At 49.8% G+C, this 24,735-nt stretch overlaps 1 protein-coding gene across 4 annotated transcripts in view; it reads right to left on the bottom strand.

Annotated features, from left to right (window-relative positions):
* ADAMTS17 (ADAM metallopeptidase with thrombospondin type 1 motif 17) overlaps positions 1-24,735 on the bottom strand; it is a 406,417-nt gene that overhangs the window by 216,347 nt on the left and 165,335 nt on the right. For all 4 annotated transcript variants that reach the window (XM_070358154.1, XM_070358156.1, XM_070358155.1 and 1 more), the window contains exon 8: positions 19,453-19,558. In XM_070358154.1, the coding sequence (XP_070214255.1) occupies positions 19,453-19,558 (106 nt within the window). The remainder of the gene's footprint in view (positions 1-19,452; positions 19,559-24,735) is intronic.

Below are 24,735 nucleotides of genomic sequence, written 5' to 3'. Positions count from 1 at the left end.
GAATACACGGACTCACAGGTCTCTAACCCAAGGGTTTGCTCCAAGTTTCTACAACGTTGAGACTTTGGGAGTTTTGTCACTACGATTTCTTTTGCCTTTTATTTTTTTTTAGGCCTTACTTAAGCAATACTTTTTATCTTAAAAAAAAATCTTCACTTCCCCTGGTATAAATTATAGCTTCTTGCAGTAATCACTACTGCTTAACTGGCATTCAATTTACAGGATAAAAATATATTCTTTTGGCCATCTAAATGACTGTGTACACAACTTGTCCTCAAACCCACTCTGAATTTTGGCTCAGAGCAACCATCATGTTAAGAGGATGGAATGTGGTTTCAAGTAATGCCAGAAGTATTGCATAAGCGATAATTGATATTTTTACTAGCGGCAACTTTGTAGTTGATAATGGGTTATTAAAACAGGAAAAGAGGCCCTCCCCACAGGATCCCATCTGAAATGTACTAGGAAGAGGTGTTCCAGATAAAATGCTTCTCAGTGTCAATAAAGGGTGGTTCCAGCAGCCCCTCCATCTTCCAGAATGTGCGGCCCCCGGCAGAAAGGAGCAGGGAAGACGGCCTCCAGCTCCAGGGTCTCCTCGGCCTCAACCAGGGAGCTGTTGCCCCGCCATGGGTCCCCTCCCACTCTCCATCCCCTCCCCCGCACCGCCCCCGTGCCCGGCCCCCCACCCCTCTGACCACGGGCAACTCGGCTCTGGTGGGTGGGACTCTGCTGCGTTTTGGAGTGAAAGAGGAGCCAGAAATAGCAAGGGTACCAAGTGCCCCGTCATCCTATTCCTTTTACAAAATAATCCTGATACTGGCCTTTATTTAAATGTCTGCTTTCAACTCGTGTTTACAGAAGGGATTAGTGTCCCATCTGGCCACCGGGACAGCAGTCTAGCTGGTCTGAGCCGTGCACTGTCAAAGGTGCAGCTGGCTGCATCACTCGGGCCGCACCCACCACCAAGGTGTGTCCTCCAGGTGGGACTCAGGGTGACCTCACTGAACGGAAGGCAGCAGAGGGCCCATCTAGGACAAACACTGCAGGCTGAGCCCTCCTCCACCTGGAGATCTTCAGGAGAATGCTCATCCTTTAGGAAAAGGAACCAACACTCTAACTCTTCATGCAGCACCCTGAGGTCAAGGCAGGACGGGGACTCGAGGCCTCGGGGTCACCTCCCCTGTGGGTCACTTTTGCCCCTGATGCTCAGCCGGTGAGACCACCAGCTCCCTCTGAGTGCTTTCCACCTTACATCAGCACGATTCTACCTCCTTCCCCTACCGCACCCCAGAGGAGGGCAAGACTTCACATGCTTGCTTCTCTTCCTCACCCTCCAGCCCAAACACGGACTCATTCTTGTCAAAGTCACAGGTATATAAATATTTTTCTCAGCCAAAGAGTTTCTTTTTAGAGTGCTAGAATGAAGACAGCAGGAGTGGGGAGGGGGGAGAGAGCGAGTGCTGAAGGCAGAAGAAACGGGGACAGGCTGGCCTGCTCTGCTAAGTGTTCCTGCAACAAGGCTGTACTGTCCTTTAACGATGACGGGACCAACCCCGGACAACAGCCTGCCCTGTAACTCATCTTCCAGGCCCTACTGCCCGGGCCTGAGGTCAAACAAGGGCAAACAGACCCACGTAGGCGTGGACTTCCTCTGCTTCCAAGCTGTCATTTCTTTCTGTGTCACCCTAAATGTCTGTGACTGTCACATGCATGAGGGCTTCCTCGGAGCCGTATCTGCTGGTTTCCTAGGAGCTGATCAGGTCCCTGGGGCCAACAGACCATGCTTTCTGGCTTCCCATTTCCCCCACTCCATTGGCCATGTTCCCTAGGGCACCATCGCCCATCAGCACAGGTGGGAGGAAGACAAATGTGAAAACTCAAAGACTACAATGGGGGGAGGTTTCCCAAGGCCCACTCATCCCGACCTGTTTCTGAAACAGGGGAGGGAGAGCTCTTGAGAAGCACGAACACACCCAAGTTATGTCACCATATCCCCCAAACCCCCTGCCTTTTCTCTCTCATTACAGGGAAGACTCATGGAGACAGCAGCAAACCAGAACCCACTCAGGCTCTTTTCAAAATGAGGTGAGTGTGCTAAGGATGGGGAAGCTCTGCCTTTTCTGTGCTTCCAGAGTCATCAGACAGGAACTAGTCCACGAAGGGGAGGGAGAGCTGATGCTGGCCGGGCATAAACAATAGTGGTCATTATCAATGGTGAAATGAGATGATGGATGCAAAGTGCTTTGAACAGCGCCCAGACAGAGGGCGGGCTCTGCTCCTGCAGCTGTACCGATGATGACCAGGATAACTGCTCAGGGGAGTGAAGACAGGTCCTCAAACTTGGCTGTGTGTTCAAATCACCAAAGGAAGTTTAGAAAATTTTGGATGCCTGGATCCCACCAGCAAAAATCCTGATTCAATTGTTATGAGGTGTGGCCTGGACACCTGCATTTCTGGAAGACCTTCAAGGCATTCTCTCTCTTAAACTTTTAATTTTGAAATAACTATAGATGTATATGAGCTGGAAAGAAAATACAGAGGTGGGGTTCTGCGCCTCCATACACACACCCCCAATGGTATCATAACTACAGTGCAGAATCAAAATCAGGGAGTGAACATGGACGCAACCTGTAGTGGTTCTTCAGATCTCATACATGCACTCTCAGTGTGTAGTTCTGGGAAATTTCTTCACACACGCTGCTACCTATAAACCATAATCACAGCACAATCAGGAAGTCATGGCATCACCAATAGACTACACTTCCATGGCCAACCCCCTACCCCACCCCTTAAACCCTGGCCACCACTAATCTGTCCCCTATCTCTACGTCCTTCCTGGTGGCTCAGATGGTAAGGAATCTGCCTGCAAGCCAGGAAAGCCAGGTTCAATCTCTCAGTTGGGAAGATCCCTTGGAAAAGGAAATGGCAACCCACTCCAGTTTTCTTGCCTGGAGAATTCCATGGACAGAGGTACAGTCCAGGGGGTTACAAAGAGTCAGACACGACTAACACTTTCATCTCTACGTTGCACCATGAATGTTATATAAATGGAATCAGGCAGTATGCATCGTTTTAGGACTGGCTTTTTTTTTTCACTCAGTATCATTCCCGTGGCTGCGTTCATCATCTGTTTATTTATTTATTTTTTTACTGCAGAATAGTATTCCATGGTATGGATGTATCCACTTGTCTAACTATTAACCCACTGAAAGATATCTGGGTAGTTTCAAGCTTTTGGCTGTTACAACCAAAAGCTGCTATAAACATTCATGTACAAGTTTCTATGTAAAAATAAGTTTTTATTTCTCTTGGATAAATGCCCAGGAGTACAACCACTGGGTCTTAGTTTTAAAAGAAACTGCCAGATCATTTTCCAGAGCAGCCATACCACTTTACTTTCCCACCAGCAATACATGAGCGACCTGGTTCTTCTGCATCCGGGCCAGTGTTTGGCTGCATGGCCGGCCGTCTGGTGAGTGAACCCTGGGTACCTGAAAACAGTGTTGCCCGGGCTCCTGTTCACTAACTGTGGTGACGTCTGTGGGGCGGAAGGCACTCCCATCGCTGCCTGGTGTCACCCGGCCACCCTCTGCTGGGAGGGGCATGGGAATGGGAAGCCGCTGGGCTGGGGCTCCTTGAGCCACTGGGATGAGGACGAGGAGGCACAGGCCTGGGCCGCTGCCTGCTGTGCGCTGGCTGAGGGACATGAGCTGGGTTCACCATGCAGCGGCCAGCAGCTCAGCCAGCCCAACACATCCTGTGTGTGGAAGGGGGTGTAGCGGGCTCCCCACAAGGTCTCCTGGGCCTCTGCCTTTCCCAGCCCATCGCTCAAGGAGCAAGCAGGCTGTTCTTGGGTTTTATGTTCGTATCTGTTGATGGTTCCAGGTCACAGACCTCTAAGTCCCAAGTCCAGATACATGGGAGGTAAAAAGAAAGCCTTGGAACTCACCATGCTGTCATTTCTCAGGTCCTCAGGACCCCAGCCAATCTGCCTTCTCCTTCCCAGCTTTCATAGCCCTTTTATTATTGCCTGTTGAATAATTCTCAAGGTACATTTGGTTGCATTTAAAGGAGAGGAGCGGGGAAAAGCTGAGTTTACATCAGCTCAGGCCAGGACCAAAGCCAGCACTGGCTCCTTGAATCCTCCAAACCACGCTACGGAAGAGGGAAAGTCAGTGCGCCCACTATACAGATGGGGAAGCTGGGGGCATAGGAAGATTAACTGACTCAACCTGTGGCAAAGCTGCCACAGGATTTTCTCCCTGAAAACTTGAATTAAAGCTGCAGGCCTGGGCTACACACCTGGGCAGAACCTCGGAGGCCTGAGTCCTAGGGCACAGCATGGGCCCTGCCTTTCCCCTGCGCCGCTTGACAGCCACTGGCTGCACAGATGCCAAGGTACATGGTCTCAGTCAGAGCTCCTCCCTCCCTGGACTGTCACCACCTTCTCTCCGTGACCTCTAGACCAGGCCTGCCTGACCCCTGTCACAGTGGCTTCCCATGGGAGGCTCTGTACCCTGCCCGCTGTGTCCCTGGCTCACCGCCCTCAGCCCCCCACACATCCCCCGTCCTCTGACTACTCTGCAACCTCCTCCCTCAAGGCCCATTCCCACCCTCCTGCCTCCTCTCTGAGGACCCTCAACGTGGCCCTTTTATGGGGCTGACAGTCCTGCACATACGCCACAATAAATAGCCTGCTACGTACAATTCTACTTCCAAACGCGGCATAACTTTGTATTATGATAAGCCTGGTTCCATCACCTACAAGCTCCAGGGCTGTGGTGAGTCATGTAACCTCTCTGTGTTTCAGCTTCCTCACCTGTAGAATGGAGAGAATGACAGTACTTACCCCACAGGGTGGTGAGGAGGACTGAAAGAACTAATGAATATAAGACACTGAAAACTAGCCTGTATAATAAACCTGTGAGAGGGGCTACTGTTCAACATGGGTGTGTCTCTGCTGCCAGTTCTGCCTTGGGGTCTGGGCACCGCCCAGATCCTGGCCTAGTGTGTCCTTTATGTTGTGCGGGGGTCAGGATCAACAAGGGGAGGGTTTGATATGAGCTCAGAGATTAGCTCAACTCTCCTCATCCTCCAAGAATCTCTCCTTCAATCCCCAGGCTGCAAAGAACCAGCTCTGTGCAAATACCCCAGTGGCAGGAAATCAACACTGCTAGAGAACTCGAATTTGATGAGCTTTCTTTCTTCGTTGGGTTGAAGCCGCTCTCTGTGTGTCTTGAGCATGCTGGTTTTACCCTGATCTCAGGGTCTGTGCAGAGACCCCTGGTGCCCGGCAGCCTCTAAGGTGCCCCCAAGTGCTTGTGTTCCCCAGCCCTACTCTTCAACACAGAGACACTCAGTTCCTCCAGCTGTTCCCTTCATCATCCCCTTCCCTTTCACATGGGCATAATCCTGCCTCCTGTGGTGTTTTTTAAAATAGACTTCCCAATACTGAATGCAAGACTCCTGATGCCACTTAACCTCTGAAGGGCAGAGCAGAGCCATCACTGCCTTCTTCATTTCTGGAGATGTGAGGCTCCTGTTAACGGGGCCTAAGAATGCATGTGTTTTAATGAGTATGCAGCTAACCATGAAAGTGAAAGTGAAACTGCTCAGTCGTGTCCGACTCTTTGTGACCCCATGGACTGTAGCCTACGAGGTTCCTTCATCCATGGAATTTTCCAGGCAAGAGTACTGGAGTGGGTTGCCATTTCCTTCTCCAGGGGATCTTCCCGACCCAGGGATCGAACCTGGGTCTCCCACATTGCAAGTAGATGGTTTTACCATCTGAGCCACCAGGGAAGCTCACCAGCTAATGGTAACCCTTACATAAAGGAAATCAGTTTCATCTCTTGTGCCAATCTTACTCTATGGGCTGCTGCAGAGTTAGGGAGGATTATGAGTTGGAACTCAGTGGAAAATGGTCCTGGGATCAATTAGTAATGTCTGTCAATGGAGTACAATGCAGAAGCAGAGACACACGTGTTTGCTGGCAGGGGCTGAAATCTTTTTACACACGCTGCCATTAAGCCATGTTTCCACCATCCTGTGCATTACATCTGCTTCATCTGGGGCTTAACTCATATTAAATACCATCTGGAAAGCTGCAAGGCATATGGTTAGTGCACAGATTTCAACACTGACAAAGGGCTTACAGCCTGACTCTGCCACTCACCAGTGGACTGTCCGTGGACCTCTCTATAAAATGCAAATAATAATACCATAAGATCGGAGGTGAAAATGAAATGCAATCATGAATTGCAGCATTTGGCCCACTTTTTTAGGTGGTCAAGAACTTCATATTTTCTGAATGTTTGCACACCATTCTCCCTCCTGTCTTTGTGCCATCTCAGTGTCTGATGGGCATGCGTCCTCTCTCCACATGCATGCAGCTCATGGTAGAAATGTTAAATCAGTGAGCCCCCCGGCAGCCAGAAGCCTCTCCACAGGTAGATATTTCTCTTCTAATAATGATGCTTTGAGTCAAGTTCAAGTTATAAGTTCATTTAACTGCAGCAGTATCCAGCCCATGGTTCCACATATTTCCCATCAAGAGTGCTAAGAGTTTTGCAGAAACCTGGGTGAAATTTACATTTACATTCTCTGCTTCTGCAGGATCTGTTGGGGATGACTTGTCTGGAGGTTCTCGGCTGACTTCCAGGATTGCCTCTTTTAAACCTGAGCGCTCACAAATGACGTTTGATGAGTCATTCTGGAATCTTTCCTCCAAACAATATTAATATCCCAAGTCTAAAATGTATGCCATTTGTCTCGTTCCCCTCTTGCATGACAGCATTTACCTATTTTAGTCTTTAGCACCCCTGCTTTCCCTCATTGCCGGTGCTCTCATTTGCAAGCAAGTCTCCTCAGCCTGAGCCAAGACAGCCTGAATCACGCGAAGCACCTTCACCTCCTCCATTACTGGCTGGTGATCTCTCTCATCTCCTCCATTATCTGGTCTTCAGCTCCTACTCGGAGAAGGCAATGGCACCCCACTCCAGCACTCTTGCCTGGAAAATCCCACGGACAGAGGAGCCTGGTAGGCTGCAGTCCATGGGGTTGCTAAGAGCCCAACACGACTGAGCGACTTCACTTTCACTTTTCACTTTGATGCATTGGAGAAGGAGATGGCAACCCACTCCAGTGTTCTTGCCTGGAGAATCCCAGGGACGGGGAAGCCTGGTGGGCTGCCATCTATGAGGTCCCACAGAGTCGGACACGACTGAAGCGACTTGGCAGCAGCAGCAGCAGCAGCAGGTCCTACTGGTACAACATGTAGTGTACAAGCTCATGAACACTGGGTGGGACTCTCTGGGCAGTTCTGTCATGATGAGCATGCCCAGTGATAAAGGCAACTGAGTTACCAAAGCCAGTGTCCCTCAGGGTGTGGCTCTTCAAAAGACACCATGCCCTTGGCCTTCAAAAGGGGTATCTTTACAGCCCTCTGCAAATATGCCAGTTTGGAAGTAGGATCGCTTTGGGGAACTTTTTAACTTTCTTTCCACTTTGGTAACCAGGCCCCATTGTTTTCTCTCCTGGGACATTTTTCACAAGGAAACAATTTTTGTAATCACCTGGCAGGAGTTGTTATATGCACAACAAAGACCAGAGAATAAGAAGTTCTGAAGACCAACGCCAGGCGTTGCTAAGCTTAAACCCCCAGGGCAGATAGGCTTCTAGGCCCATGTGATTCAACTCATGTTGCAGCTAGAAGTGAGCAAGGGCCTGGATTTCAGGGCTTACTCTAAACTCTCATATTCCAGGCATTTACACATAGCATTTGGGGGCTGCACTTGTCTTCTAGACTTTGGATAATATGAGCAAATGTGGAAAGAGAAAATAACATCTTTGATATTAGATACAAAAAACAATTAAGAGGCTGACTTGTCCACTGCGTGATTCTACCAACAGGGCAACGCCAGGATGGACTCTGCACATGCAGGTCACTGGCAGCGAGGTTGGTTAAGAAGCCACGCTTAGGAAAAGCACTGACTCTCCCACAACGGCTACTGCCTCCAAACTGAGAACAGAAACTGAAAGGGGGACTGGAGGGGGAAAGACAGGAACGCCAGCATCTCAAGGCCTCAGGTCAAGGACTTCTGCTGCCCTTTGGGGATGTCAAAGACCACCGCGTCGGAGGCTTTTCGGGAGCATCTGACATTTTTGCTCAGTGTTTCAGTCCTGTTGCTTTTTTCCATCGTCTTCACGGAAATATCTCATCTCACCCAAACCAAATTCCGCTTGATCAGCATGTTCCTAAACAGGTCCGTTGACATCCACGAGCTTGACATTCTGGTGTTTAGCCCAAAATTTATCAGATTTTATGATACATCACATTAAATCTTTACACTACAGTGGGGTCAGAGAAGGCAATGGCACCCCACTCCAGTACTCTTGCCTGGAAAATCCCATGGACGGAGGCAGCCTGGTAGGCTGCAGTCCATGGGGTCACGAAGAGTCGGACCTGACTGAACGTCTTCACTTTCACTTTTCACTTTCATGCATTGGAGAAGGAAATGGCAACCCACTCCAGTGTTCTTCCCTGGAGAATCTCAGGGATGGGGGAGCCTGGTGGGCTGCCGTCTATGGGGTCGCAAGAGTCGGACATGACTGAAGCGACTTAGCAGCAGCAGAGTGGGGTCACTTTTAACAAGTACGATGTACCAACCATGACAAGGAAAGCTGGTCTCTAAGCTACAGAGGAAGCTGAATGGAAACCCAGCATCAACTCTGGAAGCCTGGTAAAGACCTGTTGGAGTCTGCTGGCATCACAAGAATGGTAAATGAAGCACAGGTAAAATGGGACCATGGAAAAGATTCCAAAGTCAAGGCAATAAAGCTGTTCTAAAAACTCCCCCGTAGACCAAAATTTTAAAAAAAAAAAAAAAAAAAGTTTTTTTTTCCCTTCAGCTCCATATAAAGAGCTGTATGTTTGTATACACACACACACACACACACACACACACACACACACACACACACACACACACAAAGGTACAATATATAGCTAGGAGCGAGCACTGCTCTGAGATGGGGTCTCAAAGTATCACATGCAAAGAAATCACCCAGCTGGGCTTGGACCCTGCATTCCTAACAGGTTCCCAGGTGACAGGATGCTACTGCTCCTGGGACCACTCTCTGAAGACCAAGGCGGGGTGCAGCTGGAGCGAGTGTGTTTCTCCCTCTGTGCCTGGTGCAGCTCCATTCCCGGGGCTGCCTTGCTCTTCCTCACCAGATTCCGAACGGGGCATTGGAAAGGGGTGCTCCAGGTGGCAGCTGCCAAGTCAGTAAGAACAGACCAGGCTGGGGTGGGGTGAGGCTGGGGGGCAGGGAAAGAGATGGGTCCTGGGAGCCTGCTCTGTGGAGTCAGCCAAGCTCCACGTGGGCCAGGCAGCTGGCCGCCAGCACCTCTGTCTGCACGGTAGCTCTCTCCCTTGGCCGAAGCAGTTTCCGCCCCTCCCTGGCGGAAGCAGACCACAGGTCACAGAGATTCATCCCGGGGCTCCCCCCAGCACAGACGACTGACACAGTCAACCTCAGGCTGGTTAGGCGTTCTTTACCCAGGAAGCACGTGTTCCTGCCTGGAAGGCGCCTCTGACCGAAAACCAAACCGCCTGAGCAGGTTATCAGCGGGTGAGCCGGCGTCCTCAGTGTGTCTGAAGCTGCCCTGTGGCAGGGGTCCTGCTGGGCCCGGCAGGCCCCTGGTGTGAGAGACAATTTAACAAGTCTGACTTGGAAAGCCACCATTGTTTCTCTGACCCCTTCTCGTTAACAACCTACCTGGTTATGGGCTGCGGAAGCCGGGGCCTTTGTAGAGGTGCAGGTTCACCCCCAATAACACCTCAGTCCCCCAAGTCACAGGGCCCAGCTTCTTGAGGGGCTGTCTGCCCACCTCAGCCACAGCCTCTCAGGGGACTCCGACGACCCAAAGATTTTTCCCGGCTCAGTTCAGAACTGACCAAGGAGCCTTCTTCTCGTTCTCTTTTTGCTCCTGATGATAGTGAGTCACCAGGCTCACTTCACAGCGGCCCCTTCAAACACCACAGAAACGCGGCTGTGACTAAGACCAGGCCTTTGTCAGGCATCCAGTGACCCTGGGGAGTGTTACAATCTTCCACATTCTATATCCTTCCACTTATTCATATTTTCTCTGAGAGGCCATCCCCAGATCCTCACACAGGCCCCTGACAACCACAGTGCTCTGTTCTGAAATCAGGAACAAGATCCATGATTTCCAGCTCCCTGGCCCCTTCAAGCTCCTCTGCTGGCCCTGTCTGCCGCTGCCATCATCTGGCAAAACCACCTCCAGGCTAGCTGGGAGCGTGCCCTCGGTGCCTAAAGCTGGACAAGGAGATCAGGGCCTTTTCCCAGAACCGCCGTTGACTGGGCTGGTGGCAAAGTTCCCTGGGATGGAGAGAACGTGCAGCTGCCCTCAGGCCTTTGGAATTTTCCATCAGCAGCGGGCCGTGGATGAACAAGGATTTCAGGCATGAAACCAAATACCTTGGGAGAATGTGGGCATGTGTGAGCCACAACAAAACACCACAAGCTGTGTGGCTTATCGACAACAGAAACTTCTTTCTCACAGTAGTAGACGCTGGAAGCCCAAGGTCAGGGGCCCGGCACAGTGGGGTCCTGGGGGCCCTTTCCTGGGTCGCAGAGGCTGCTTTCTTGTTTTCTTACACGGCAGAAAGAGAGCTAGCCAGCTCTCTGGCTTCTTCTTTGAAGGGCACCAATCCTATTCGTGTGGGCTCTACCCTCTTGAGCTAATTACTGCTCAGGGGCCCCACCTCCACGTACCATCACCATAGGGGTGAGATCTCAACATAGGAGTTTGGGGGACACAAACACTCCGTCTGTAACAGAGTACTCCTCCGTCTGTGGAGAAGTTTGCATGCTAGAACGCCCCACCGCCTCCCACAGTGCTTACACGACCCTGGTTAGGTAAGCAACAGGGGTCTTTCCCAGCAAATGTGTGTAAGCCCAGAACCAGAAGAGCCACTTGGGGAGCACGTGGCCTCAGCATGCGATCGATTCAACTGTATGAAAGGCACCACACTGGGCCTGAGGCTCTGGTCTGAGTCTCTGCTTGGTCACTTGGAGCCCTGGAAAGGGAAGCTGTCTGCAAAATGAGGCTGAGATGATTTTGGACATCCCTTCCAGCTCCGAGAACCATGAGAAAAGCCACTTACGGGGAGCTGCCAGAAGCTCTGCTGTTTCTAACGAGAAAATTGGATCTCATCTAATTCCTGGGATAGTCTGTAATGTAAGGAAGTTCTGAGGGGATTTCAAAATTTGGTTCTTCAGCCAAACCCAATTCACACCTCACATCCCCCTTCCTGCCCCGCCATCTTCTCAAACACTGTCTCAGATGACATGATTTCAGGTAAGGAAATCCACCAACAATTAAACACAAAGAAATCCTGGGGTGGAGACAAACACTCCCACATCTTGTGTAACCTTCCCTATCAGAGTAACGGAACTCTGGGAGCAGCAGACGCCCAGATCCAGCTGGATTTCCCATCATGGCGATAACATCCAGCCAATAGCTACTCGGCCTAGCCACTCAGGATGCAGGTGGGAACACATGTGTCTGCTCGCTGAAGAGCTTTTGATGGCTTTCCCTTTGTCTTCCCTCCCAGGCCTGGCCTGGGCAGATCTGGCAAAGCTGCAATCAAGGTCTTCTTAAGAACAGTGGCTCTGGGCGTTCCAGTCAAGTGGAAGAAGGGTTCTCTCCTCACATTCAATCCAAGGCAAGGGTAAGACTCCAGTGGAAACAATGATAACTTCCCTGCAACTCTTCCTAATGCCGGGCAATAAGAAATCACTCCCTAAGGCAGAGAAGTCATTTAAACGGGGCCCCAGAGACAAAGTTCCTTGCTGCGCTGGACCCTGTACCTCCCATTCAAAACCATCCATCTGGGAAGGGCCCAAAGGAAATTCTGCTTTTTTTTTCAGTTTGGGGTGGGGAAAGGAGGGGAAGGAAAGCCAGAGCTGTTAGGAAGGAGTCACTCAGGGCAACATGGAGCAGGGCTGAGAACTGCTGTGCTTGGTGCAGACCCCACGGTGGCTGCCCCACAACTCTCCAGAAGCCACAAGTCATTCTAGCTCATCCAAGACACCAGGAGAAGGCTGGCTTGTAAATTAATGTCAAAGAGCTTAGAATTTTCAGTGGCACATTTTAAAAAATAATAAGAAAAGTAAATGAGGTTTGATATGACTCTGGAATTTGGATAAGACAGCCGAGTCAAGGATGCTCGTACAGCAACTTTAATCCAGGGGCCAAGCGCTGAGGAAATGGTACTTAGAAATCTCTCCAAGCACCTCCGTGTGAATCCTGAGAGCCCTGAACACCACTGGCACCACCAGTTAAGGTTCCTTCTAGGACAGGAGGCTGCAGGAAGCTATAGCAGCCAAGTAGGGATGGAGGGTGAGACCCAGGGATTCAGGGAGAAATCCCTCTGAAAACCTCAAGTGGGACTTGCCCTGGGAATAGAACCAGCCATTCCTGCAGAACTCCTGGGAGCCACCTTTTCTGTTCTGCAAGAAAGGCTGACCGACACATGAACACAGCCGTCCCGAATTCCAACTAGAACAAAAGCACACTTGTCCTCCTCCTGGGATTTCTAAACAGTTATCACATTTGCAAAAATCCTCTCTCCACTACACCTTCCATGTGAGGTCCGTGCTTTGCCCGCTGAGTTGAGCACCCAGGCCGAGGACTCGGCAGGCTGCCTGGCCATCCTTGGGGGCTACCTGCCTGCTCACATCCCCCCACCGCCATGTGCATGGCTCGGACCCCCTGCTCTGCACCGGCAGTTTGCTCCCCTCTTCACGCATCTGGATGATGGCTTTCCTTCCTGCCTGTTCTGGGACAGAGACAATTCCTTTCAGTTTGAATTGTGTCGACTCCAGTTTTGAGAACAGTTCTCCTGGAACAGGTGTCCCCTCCCCTTTCCTCAGCTCCCTAGGCAGCCAACCACCCTCTGCCCATAAACCACCATCCTTGGGAACTGAACACAGTCTGCTTCCATGCTGCACCTCAGCAAGTGTGTCCCCAGGCCCACGACAACAGCACACCCTTCCTCATCTGCTGCCCTGAACTCATTTGTGCAGAGTCACATTCTAGCTGGAAACATCCAGAGTGCCTGGCTCTAGCTTTTCACCGGTGTCTTTACTGGAGGCCAGCAAGCTTCACCGGGACCTGCCTGGGCCATAGGTCCATTTCTTACCTCAGGCAGGTGGCCCCCCACCTGGCCTCTGTCTCCGCTGGACTGAGCAGGGCAGCAGAGTCCCCCCTCTGGGTCACATCAGCCAGGACAGGGCTTCCGCCAGCTGCAGGGGGTGAGGGGTGCTTGTGTGGATCTGGGGACCCAGTTGTGCACTCACGCACTGATGGGCCGGGGTCCCTCTAGGACTGACTGCGTGTCTGCAGGCACACAAGTGTCATCAAACACAGCTCCTGATCGCCAGGGTGTCCAGGTGGGAGCGTCAGGCCCCTGTGGGCTGCCTGTCCCCCTCCTTCTGCTCTTTCCTTCCATTTCCAGGTCTCCCTGGAGGTGTCAGCTGCAATAAGACAGGACTACCCCTGACTGCGGTGGCTTCTTTCAGGAGGGCTGGGCCTTTCCTCACCTGACTCGCCAGCGATAAACACGACTACTGGGCTTCCCTGGTGGCTCAAGTGGTGAAGAAACTGCCTGCAATGCAGGAGCCACAGGCGATGCAGGTTCGATCCCTGGGTCAGGAAGATCCCCTGGAGGAGGAAATGGCAACCCACCCCAGTATTCTTGCCTGGAGAATCCCAGGGACAGAGGAGCATGGTGGGCTACAGTCCACGGGGTCACAAAGAGTCAGATATGACTGAAGTGACTTAGCACGCACGCACCTGGTGCAAGGCTAGGAAAGTAGCAAAAAAGCATGGAATTCAGGGTGACCTCGTGAGGGGTGAGCTGGAGCCAGGAGCACATCCAGCACCATGGCTCAATGCTGGGGGTGACCTGGGGGGACAGGGCCAGGGAGCGAGAGATGGAGCAGGCAGGTGGATGAGGCCAGAAGGAACGATACAGGGTCTCAGACGTCCGGCCGGCAGCAGCTCCGCCCTGGTGCACCTGGTGTCTCCTGGAGAGCTTTCCAGGCGTCCATCCCCAAGAGCGGGTGGTTTAACTGATCAGGCCTGTTAACACTTGGCCATGGGCACTTCCAAGAGCCTCGGGGGCTCCTCTCCTGCAGCACAGCCCGTACGTCACCTCTGCTGGGTTCCCAAGTTCCCATGAAGGCAGAGATTTTCAGAGGCCACAGGCAGGGCCAGCTGACCAGAGCAGAGGTAGATTCCAGAATGGAAAGGCCCAAGAAAGGGCATCTGGAAGTCAGGAAAGATCCCAGAAACAGCAGGTGGGGAGAGGCCCGGCCCGCAACAGCTTGCACGTGGGCCATGACTCTCGGGCCTGTCTGGAGCACCTTCTTCAGATTTCTGCGAGTTGGAGGGGTCACGTGGTTTGGTCTGATTCTCTAGGCAGGCGTTGATGTGGCTCAGGCTTATCTAACAGAGCCTCCTAAATCCGACAGAAGCAGAGATTTATTTTCTGCAAGGGAAACTCTGTTTTTCTGAGTGGGTAGCCAGGTAAGCCGTGAGTAGAGTCCTTCTCTGCTCTCCCCACCCCACCTGGAAGCCCTGTTTAGACACTTCCCAGGTGCTGTCTTACCCAATTGTCTGCACGCTGCATGCATGGTTCCTGGGTTTCCCCAGCCCCTAAATGACCAGCTGAGACTTGAGTCTGTGCCCTCCCAGCCTCCAACCGCACTAGGAAGCATTCTGCTCAATCAAATGTCTCCCCTGGGCCTTATCATGCCACATCAGACCGACCTTCCCCCAAACAAAAGGCACTCTAACCAATTTTCATGGAAATATTTTCTTTCTAACACTAAAAGTTCCAAATCATAGTAAACAACAGCCTTTAAAAATAATGTTATACTAACATCACTACCAATGCTCCCCTTGATTATCAAGGTATCACTTGATTTTTTAAAAAATTTTTCTCATGGGCAGTCAGCATGGATATGAGCTTCTGAAGAGAGTTCTTCCCATGAGCAATCAGGGCTGCATTTGGCCTCAAAGAAACGAATGCTTGGAGCTCTCTCTCTTTCTCTCTAAAGTCAAATAGTGATGAACAACTTGGACACTGAGGTTCACAGCAAGGCATCCTGGTTCCTTAAGGGAAAGACCTGGGCAGAGCTGTCCCAGCTGGGCAGTCTGCTCCATGTCACTGATTCTGTCACAACCAACAGCTGGAAACATGGCCCTCTAAAGTGTCTATCACAGACACCCTCTCGTGCTCAAGACCATCGCTTTCTCATGGTCACCGCAGGCTCAAGGCGGCACAAAACCAGCTTCATTTTCAGCTGGGTTTCTCAAGCTACCACAAGACAGGGAGACAGCTGCCTTCCAAAGCTCGCACAAGGCAAACCAAAAGATGGGGGTAGCTGCCTATCATGGGCAAGAAGGCATCTAAGGTCATGTTGTTAGTTGTTCAGTCATCTCCGACTCTCTGCGACCCCATGGGCTGCAGCATGCCAGGCTTCCCTGTTCCTCACCATCTCCCAGAGCTTGCTCAGACTCATGTCCATTGAGTCGGTAATGCCATCCAACCATCTCCTCCTCTGTTGCCCACTTCTCCTCCTGCCCTCAATATTTCCCAGCATCAGGGTCTTTTCCAGTGAGTTCGCTCTTTGCATCAGGTCATTAAAAAGCCCCAAAGCTGCCATCAGAAGAGCGGCTGACAGACCCAGCTCATCCTCCAGGCAGGAACACAGGACAGCCCCTTCCCAGGGTGCCCCCACGACTGCCATCAGGAGATGCAGATCCTTTACCTTCTGTCTGAAGCCATGGCCGGAGTCTTTTCTGCCCTACCTCTTCACCAGGGCAGATCACCAGAAAACTGCCAGTCTCCCCGACAGCACTTGAGTTTCCTAGGGAAACCCCTCTCGAGGACACACTGGCTTCCTTCAGGCAGCTGTACCATGCCATTTTTGCCTTTTCTGCATTGGCTGCTGGCAAACTGAAGGTACCTTGGTTCTTTGACTATATAGCAAGCTCTCTTCTTTATAACATACATTTCTATAATTTGAATTCTTATTTTAATGGCCCTGTTGCATGAGTATATTATCATATGTGTGTGCGTGCTAAGTCGCTTCAGTCCTGTCTAACTCTCTGTGACCCATGGACTGTAACCTGCCAGGCTCCTCTGTCCATGGAATTTTCTAGGCAAAAATACTGGAGTGGGTTGCCATGCCCTTCTCCAGGGGATCTTCCAGACCCAGGGATCGAACCCGAGTCTCCTACATTCCAGGTGAATTCTTCAACACTGAGCCACCTGGGACGTCCATATTATCATACAAGTGATCCCATATCATTTTAGGTAGAGACTAGAAATTGTCTCTAAAGTACCACTAGTTTCCTAATCTATAAAGTAAAAGCTAGTAAAACTGCTTCATAGGACGGATTCAATAACACAGTGAATACACAGCATGTAACAGTACCTGGTACACAGTAGGTGCTCTATGAGATCTGACGTGATTTAAACATCATTACTTCATTGTTAATTTATGTCCAAAGCAGCATTATTGATGTTACCAAGTCAAAAGTCTTTCATTTAATCTATAGTTTAGAACTTACTTTACTGCAAATTGGATTGGAGCCAGAATCAAAGCACCAAATGAATTATTTTTGAACTACAATAATTGAAATAAAACCATGCATACAAGAGAGGGAGAAAAAGGCCAGCACTACAATGAGTTAAATATTAAAACTGAGCCTTACATTTAGCTTTGTGGTTTTTGAAAGCCAAGGCAAAAACGAAATCATATTAACTTATGTGACACTCATCAGCTGATAAATGGCCTGTGTGGCTCCTATCGAAAGTGACTTTTCCCCTAACACTGGCATCTGAGGGTAAGTGTTCACACTGCTCCTCACAGGAGGTATACTGGGTACGAGCAGAAGGGCCACGTCCATGCGTGCCTGCATGCAAAGGCACACACATTCATCCTTCAGAAGAGATGCTTCACTTTTCAGTATTAAATGATTAGGGCCTGGTGGGTGAGCTCTCTGGAGATTTCCCACGGGTACACAGAGGGGTGTTCTTTATTGATTTCTAAAACTCTCACCAAGAAATTTTGTTAGAGAGCACGGACCAATGGATCAGATCACTGAGAATACCATCCATCCTATGTCAGTTTACACACATTTAAGAAACACGGAGTTAAATTATTCCTCTCCATCCCAAAGAATGGACCAGTTTCCAGGTTCGTATCTGTAAAACAGCCTGTCCAGTGGCTTTCCTGAAAGTGCAGGCTGGCCTCCACCTTCCCACTCCACACAGCCGCCCCGACTCCTCTGAGCTGGATGACCAGAGGAGTCCGTGGACAGGGAGGCTGACTTCATCCACGGAGGATCTGCTTCTCAATGCTTGCGAATAATCAGAGACAACAGACTCCTCTGGGAAAACCACGATCGCCCAAGCAGGGGCAGGACCAGATGCTAGCAGGATTTACTGGCTTTGATGAACAATAAGGTGTTTGTTTTTGCAGGTAATTAGAGTTCAGTAGCAAGCTATAAAGAGTTCTCCGAGAATTCTAAACAGACTGTAGCTAAAGGCTATTGGATTATGACTGGATCTAATCAGTCATCTGCAGACCTCCTGAGTTAAAATGCCAGTATTTGATAAAGCACAAGCACACAGACCACCAGGGAGAAACGGTGCTCTGTGCTCTTAACGTCCAAGGAGAAAAGGCGGCCCACGTGTGCGCACGTGTGGGGGTGGCTCTTGCCATGGCATGCAGCAGTTCACACAAATACATCTCTTCAAAGGTTCACACACGCTGTGTGTTGGGAAATGCTTCAATAACTCCACACTCTCACTACTGTTAGGGAGTGGGTTCCCAGGTACTACGAAGGGCTGGGTGGGCATTTGACAGAGAGAAGTGGTTTGCAAAACCATACGCATTTGCACTTTTCTTTCAGCACCCACTACTGAATGTGGGGCTTTTTTTTTTTTTTCTTAACAAATCTGAGATATGAATACAAATTTGATTACAATTAGTTTAAAAAGTTAGTTTCTAGTAGTGTAGACAAAAGAGGATGAGCAAAACGCTGTCACCGATATTTTTAAAATACTGTCAATTGAGGTTTGACAGAAAACAACAAAATTATATAAAGCAATTATCCTTCAATAAAAAATAAATTAAAAATTACTGTCAAGATGAAATAAATGTGTGCTTAGAGAAAACTGCTCATCTTGCTTGTCTTGGCCAAGAACTTGTTATTTTCTCCTTAATACCAGAAAATACGCCTAAGATTATTTTCATTTACTCACATCATGATAACCAAGAGGGACAGAAAAGTGAACAACAAACCCACCCACAGGAGTGAAAAAAATTAAAATGAGACCAGATAAATGAAACAAAGTAAAAAAAAAAAAAAAAGCCCCAGATATGGCTAAGACTAGGGGACAACAACTGCTTTTGTACTCCTTACCCATAGCCTCTACTCTTGAGAAGCTTGAGTTCACATTTAGGATTCTAGGCATCTTACTATCTAGGGCACTAGGAAAACTTGACAATATATATATTTTCTCCGAGAACTAGATTTCCATTTAATTTTGTTCTCTTCAGTCCAATATAAATTTTCCCATTGTTTTGCATGTTTTGGACTCCTCAATTTATTTATTTAAAGTTCTCAAGCAGTCACCTCACAATCTTTCCTTCAGAGAAACATGAAACAGCTACTCCAGGAGGAAGAGAAAACCCTCGGGCCGCAGGTTGAGAGTCAGCTGGCCTCCTGCCCCGGAGGCTCCCTGCAGGTGATCTCAGCCTTGGGCCAGCCACTCAACCCCCAGGCCTGCTGTCTCCTCGTCTGAAACGCCAGCAGGCAGCCTCAGATTCTGTCCACACTTTGGGCTCTAGGGTTCTGTAGTTCTTTCTTCCTTAAGGGGAGAACTGCCAATGGACAAAGGATGTAGCTGATGATTCTTTAAACTAAGACACTGACATTCTACTTTCAGAAAGTTGGACTTTGAAACTGGCTGAAGGAAAAAAAATTCAACGGCAGGAAGATACTCCCACAATCTGAATATATTTAGAGTGAATCAAAATCGTGCTGATCTGGGGAAGGGGATGCAACTCATGACAACACTCTGAGAAAAACCTCTTCCCTTTACAGAGTGTGCTTTAAGAATAGACCAACCTCAAATGAGCATTTCCACTTTCAGAGACAGTCTATTCAGTGATCTCCTGGATTCCCTGAAGGGCTGGGACTTGGGCTTGCCTAGGTCCCTACTCGAGAGGAAGCAAAGGCGCCCAGCAGTACTGTTTTAGAACTTCCAGAATCTGAGTGAAAAGAATATGTATTCAGAAAAGCATTTAAAGAGGCAGAACAATCCAGAGTCTGATACTTACTTGTGGCCCAGCTCATGAGCGATGGTAAAGGCCAAATTGAGGCCATTGTCTTCGGCAAGCACACATTTCCTCTTAGCACTGCACACACCTCCTAAGTAAGCAATTCCTGCAGCAGAGACACAAAACACATCCTCTTCAGAACATGCGAGGTCCTGACCTCGCAGGGCAAATCCACACGGTCAGCATCACACACCATCGAGAAGGGCAAGCAGGGGCGAGGATGACCACGGGACTGGGCCTGTATCTCCAGAGCTCATGGAGACTGGCTGGTCAGTGTGGGATGCTTCTGTATTTGTCTAATGATAACAATAACCACCACAAGCATCTCTCAAGCATTTAACATGAGTCAGGCTGAGCAGCTGGCACATCTTATCTAACAAAGTCCTCATTAGCCAGGATGGAGGCAACAGGGAAACCGCGGTTCAGAGAGGAAAGGTAACTTTCCCAAGGTCCCCTGGACTGGCACCTGGAGCTGGAGGCTGAGGCAGCCAACTTCAGCATCCAGGGCTGGGGCCAGGCGAGGCCAGCAAGGCGAGGTGCCCAGCGTGCAAGGTTCAAGGAGAGGACCCCGAGGGGGTGAGCAGGCTCCTTCAGACTCCGTGCCCTGGGCCTCCACATCCCTCGCCCCAGGCCCAGCCCCGCCAGGGTTAACGCTCTCAGGGGGTGAGACAGACCAGGGCCAGGGCTCACTCAGAGCAGGCCAAGGACAGCGGGAAGGTTCAGGAAAATGTCTCAGGAGCCCCTCAAAGGGGGAGACCGGGTCCTGGGAGGAGTGAAAGACACTGGAAGAGTAAGGGCCTGGAGGCCATCTGGAAAGACGGACCCCGCGGTCCAATGGCTCATCCCTGCACACACGTGAGGGACCCCAGGACCTTCCCTGAGAGGGCAAGACTGAGGCAGCGCAACTAGGGGAACCAGACTCAGGAGAACACTGTGAGCAAGGGGCTGAGGAGAGAGGATGGGAGGGGGTGGGCTGTGGGGGTGATGGGGGGAGGACAGAGGACGGGGGGGCGGCCTGTGGGGGTGATGGGGGTGTTCCAGGGGAGCAAAGCTGTTCTGCTACAGAGGCCCGTGAACAGGAGAGGGCCTTGGATGGACTGGGCACAGCTGTAGGTCACGGGCATCAGCCGTGCATAGCTGCCCATCTCTGGGCTGACACTGCCAGTGGCATCTCTGCACGCTCCTTCGCAGCTCTGAACCTCGGAAGGGCATTCCCGTGGTCCCCTCGAAGGACCCCCAGCACAGGGCCTGAGACAGGGCTTGAGTGCTGGTGGCGGCCGACTCCCCACTGTGTCCTGTGACACGAATGAGGGTCTGGGGGCCTGGGGGGCGGTCGGTGGGTCACAGGCCTGGGCGGGCCCAGGGCGGCCCTCGCTGTGCACTCACAGGAGTGTGGAGCGGGCAGCGGCTTCAGCTGGGCGTGCATGGGCCAGTGGCACAGGTGACCCGGTGACCAGGGCCTCTGCCTGCCAGCCCGCACCCTGGGAAGCGCTGTGGCCACACGTGGCTCCCTCAGTGTGCTCAAGGAGTCTTGGGAGCGAAAGGCATCCCCTCGGGCACAGGGGCCAGGGCAGGAAGGAGCTGGCAGAAACGGTAAGTAGGGGGATTTAGGAATTAAAAACGAACCTCCCTCCCTGCTCCCAAAGAGCTAAACCAACATCCTATGTGTTGACATCAAGACTAAGCTGGGGCAGACCCCCAGCACACACAGGGCCCCCTCACAACCCCTGCGAGGGGCAGGCCAGCTCAGCACAGGAGCCGGGCACCACGGCACATGCCTGCTTTTATTTGGAAACATGCTTGGCCAGGGTTGAACTTTTTGTTTTCCACCAAAAAAAAAAAAAAGAAAGGAAATGCTCTTAGGCCTCAAGATGTGTTTTTTGCACGCTGGCATCTTAATGCAGACTATGGGAAGGAAGAAAATGACAACCAGAAAGGACACGATCTGCTTTTGCAGTGCCTTCAAGGTCATTATTCTGGTTTTGTTTTAAAAATGCTTTCTGGGCTGCTGCAAAAAGTCCGGCAGTGAGCAGGGCGGAAAGCTTCCACAGGGCACTGACGGCATCCGCGTGCCGCACACACGCACGCACACACGCACACACACACACTCAAACACACCGATGGTCTGTCCAGCCTCCCGGGTCAGTGAATCAGTCGGAAACAATCAGACGTGCTCGCCCCGAGGAGTCGTCTGGTGAGGGGGAAAGACAGACATCCAGGGCCAGCTGTGCTGAGCCTGCTGTCCCAGGACCGCCGCTGAAGCAGCAGACTTCAAATACCACAGGAACACGCCCCCGGCCCCGGCTGCACTCAGCACCAGAATGGGGCATCCTGAGCTTCCACTCTAACTGGGCGACACGCAAGGCTGGGGAACAACTAAGTGGAGGGCCTCTCAATAATCACATTTTAGTTTCTCCAAGGTGCAGATGACTTTTTTTTTAAACTAGAAATGAAGCCTTGGTTTATAAGAGATGCTCCCAGACAAAGATGGATTAAGGTCTAGTGTTTTTAATGATTTATTCCAATTGTGAACTGCCTGGTCATAAAACCAAGCAAGGCAAAACACCTCAACAAAAACAGCCCCAAAATGGAGCACTGGAGCTTGCAAGTGTATGAGCAATGCTGTGGAAAATGCTTAGAACTCGAAAAACAAAGTCTGGAGAGAAGCCCAGGTTGTTGTAAAAGCACTGTAGGGAACAGATGATAATTAAGCCAGGAGCTTCAGGGGAAAACAAAGCCCAGCACTACTCCATGTTTTCTGGGAACAGCAGTGTAGACAGCAGGGTGTGATGGAGACACGGAGACACCCTGTTACCTCTGCAAAGGCACCAGCTTGAAAACCCCATCAGATCCCACCTTAGCACTTGTCAAGAAATGAGGAAAACCCAGTTTTCTCAGCATCGATTTTGTTTTTTAAATTAAAAAAATGAAGTCTGTAAACATAAGTTCTGCTAATGTCCATGCTGAAACTGTGGAAGCAGAGGGACCGTCTTGTGGAACTGGAATTCCCCACAGACAGCAAGGATTTCTCAGACCCCAGAGTAGTGCTTTCAACGGTTTTGGCCTTCCATGATTTAAAATTCTACACCAGAGAAATCAGAGTAGAACTTATTTTTGAAATCTTAAAAAACATCAATTCCACATGTTTGCGGAGCTCCTTGGAACCAAAGCGAAGCAGAAAGGCAACTGGCATTTATTAGGGTTCTCTTCACAGGCGAGTTCAGCTCTGCGTGCGCCGTCCTCCCTTATCTGGAAGGTATTACTGGCCCCACTTTACAGGCAGGGAAGTGAAGGTTCAGCATCCGGTTACGTGGCTGATCAGGGCTCAGACTTGTGTACAAATGCAGGGCTCCCTTTCTCCAGCACCCGCGCTCCCCCAGGCAAATGCTGGGCCTCCCACACCAAACTTTTGGTAACCAGCAACAACGACAAGCTTGAAGGATTTAAAAGATTTTCATAAATCTTAATGTGCTCTTATGCTGAGATGTGGGTGGGATACAGTAAAGGTTTCACATGTTTAAGTCCAAATTCTTTAATCCTAAAGATGAAAAGACTTGAGGGATATATGTGGTCATATTAACAGTAGCAGAGCTACCTCTAGGACATGGTTAAGTCATTACAGATCTTTACATTTTTTTTCCTTTTGGCTTAAACCTAGTACAATGAATATGCACTCACCATGAAAATTAAAGGTATTGGTTATATTTCATTTATTCAAGGTGACATACAACAGAGGCAGAGGTGGGAGACCAACAAACCACCACCACCAACAAAAACTATCTGGATTTTGATTCTGAGTGTGCAGCCCTGAAGGCCGTAGATATGAAGGAAGTTCACAGTCAGCACATAATTGAGTGTGTGCTTGTGTCCTAAGGGCAACTCACTCCATCTCCATGAAACCCATGGCGCAGATTAGGAAAAGCAATGTACATTTTGGAAAGTCTGAAATACTGGAGTTACAGATGAAGGGCTGTAAAGCGTTTTCCTGATGCCTGGAGAAGTGTATCTAATTCATCACAAAGCAGATCACATCCACCAGAGCCTCCCAACCCAGTTTCTCAGGCAAATCAATTCAATGTGGACACACTCTTCTCTATTCCTTTTCTTGGTGGGAGCACAAGCTTGAGGAGCTAATTGGGTGAGATTGTTTAATTTCTTTTTCAGTGGAAAACTGTGTGGTATAAGCACATAATTCTTAGACTTAGAGTTGACCATATGATGTTTTCTAGATTTAAAGAGTAAACAACACCCAATTGTATAAACTCTGGTTTATCCAGCAAATCGTCTGTGTGAACAGTTTATAGCTGCTGGCCCTGTTGCCCATTATTCAGACCTTCTTGGGCTCTGCCTGAGAGAGATGATCAGCTTTCTCCCACCAGCCACTCCAGGAATCAACACCATCATGGTTATCCCTGGCATACCATGCTGCCAATTATGAGACCGTAATTTACATCTATTCTCTCAGCAATCACAGCAGTAGAGATTGAGTTTCACGCTCAGGCTTGTCAACAAGTCCTTGTGCTCTTGGAAACTCACTAAGTGGTTGGAGGTACGATCTGAATTTGTGAACGGCATTAGGAACAAATGTCTTAGAACCTAGGATGTGACAGATGAAAAGTAACTCCAGTCTATTCTTATTACTCACAGTACTTGGATTCTAAAAGGAAGCTCTGAACCCTGAATTCTGGAATAGAGAACAACTGGTCCTAGGGGAAATACAGGGTTTAGTTCCTGTGAGCTTCTGATCACATTTTGTCAACTGACACATAACTTTGTTTTATGTGTGTTTCTGTTTAAAGACACGTATTCGATACGTATCATTGACTCATTAACATTGAACTCAGTGCCTGTAACTCAAGGCTGAATGAAGTTCATCTAGTGTTTTCTTTGCAAGCCATGTGGCAACCTTGAGCTCTGAAACACTAATCAGCACTTCAGCACTATCCTTGGAGGCCACTTGAAACAGCAAAATCACCACTAAAAGCAGAAAAATATGAAAACAAGGTGCCAGGGAGACCTCAAAAAGGACACTTGTTCATAGCATGAGAGCTGAAACAAGAAAGAAAAACACTGCCTTGTTTGACCTCTCCTGGGAACATGCCTGTTGGGTGACTCAAATATTTCACCATTCTCCATGTATCTGCAAATGACCACAGAAGTACTGCAAGTTCTGATTGGGGAGTTTCAAATAAATTTTAACGAGTAGGTGAATTCACAAATGCAGACTCTATGAACGAGGAAAATTGGCTGCATTCTCAAAAACCGTGTCTTTTACCAGGCACA

This window comes from Bos mutus, chromosome 21 (assembly GCF_027580195.1).
Source record: "Bos mutus isolate GX-2022 chromosome 21, NWIPB_WYAK_1.1, whole genome shotgun sequence".
NCBI lineage: Eukaryota > Metazoa > Chordata > Mammalia > Artiodactyla > Bovidae > Bos > Bos mutus.
This window is presented reverse-complemented; position numbering and strand designations above follow the sequence as displayed.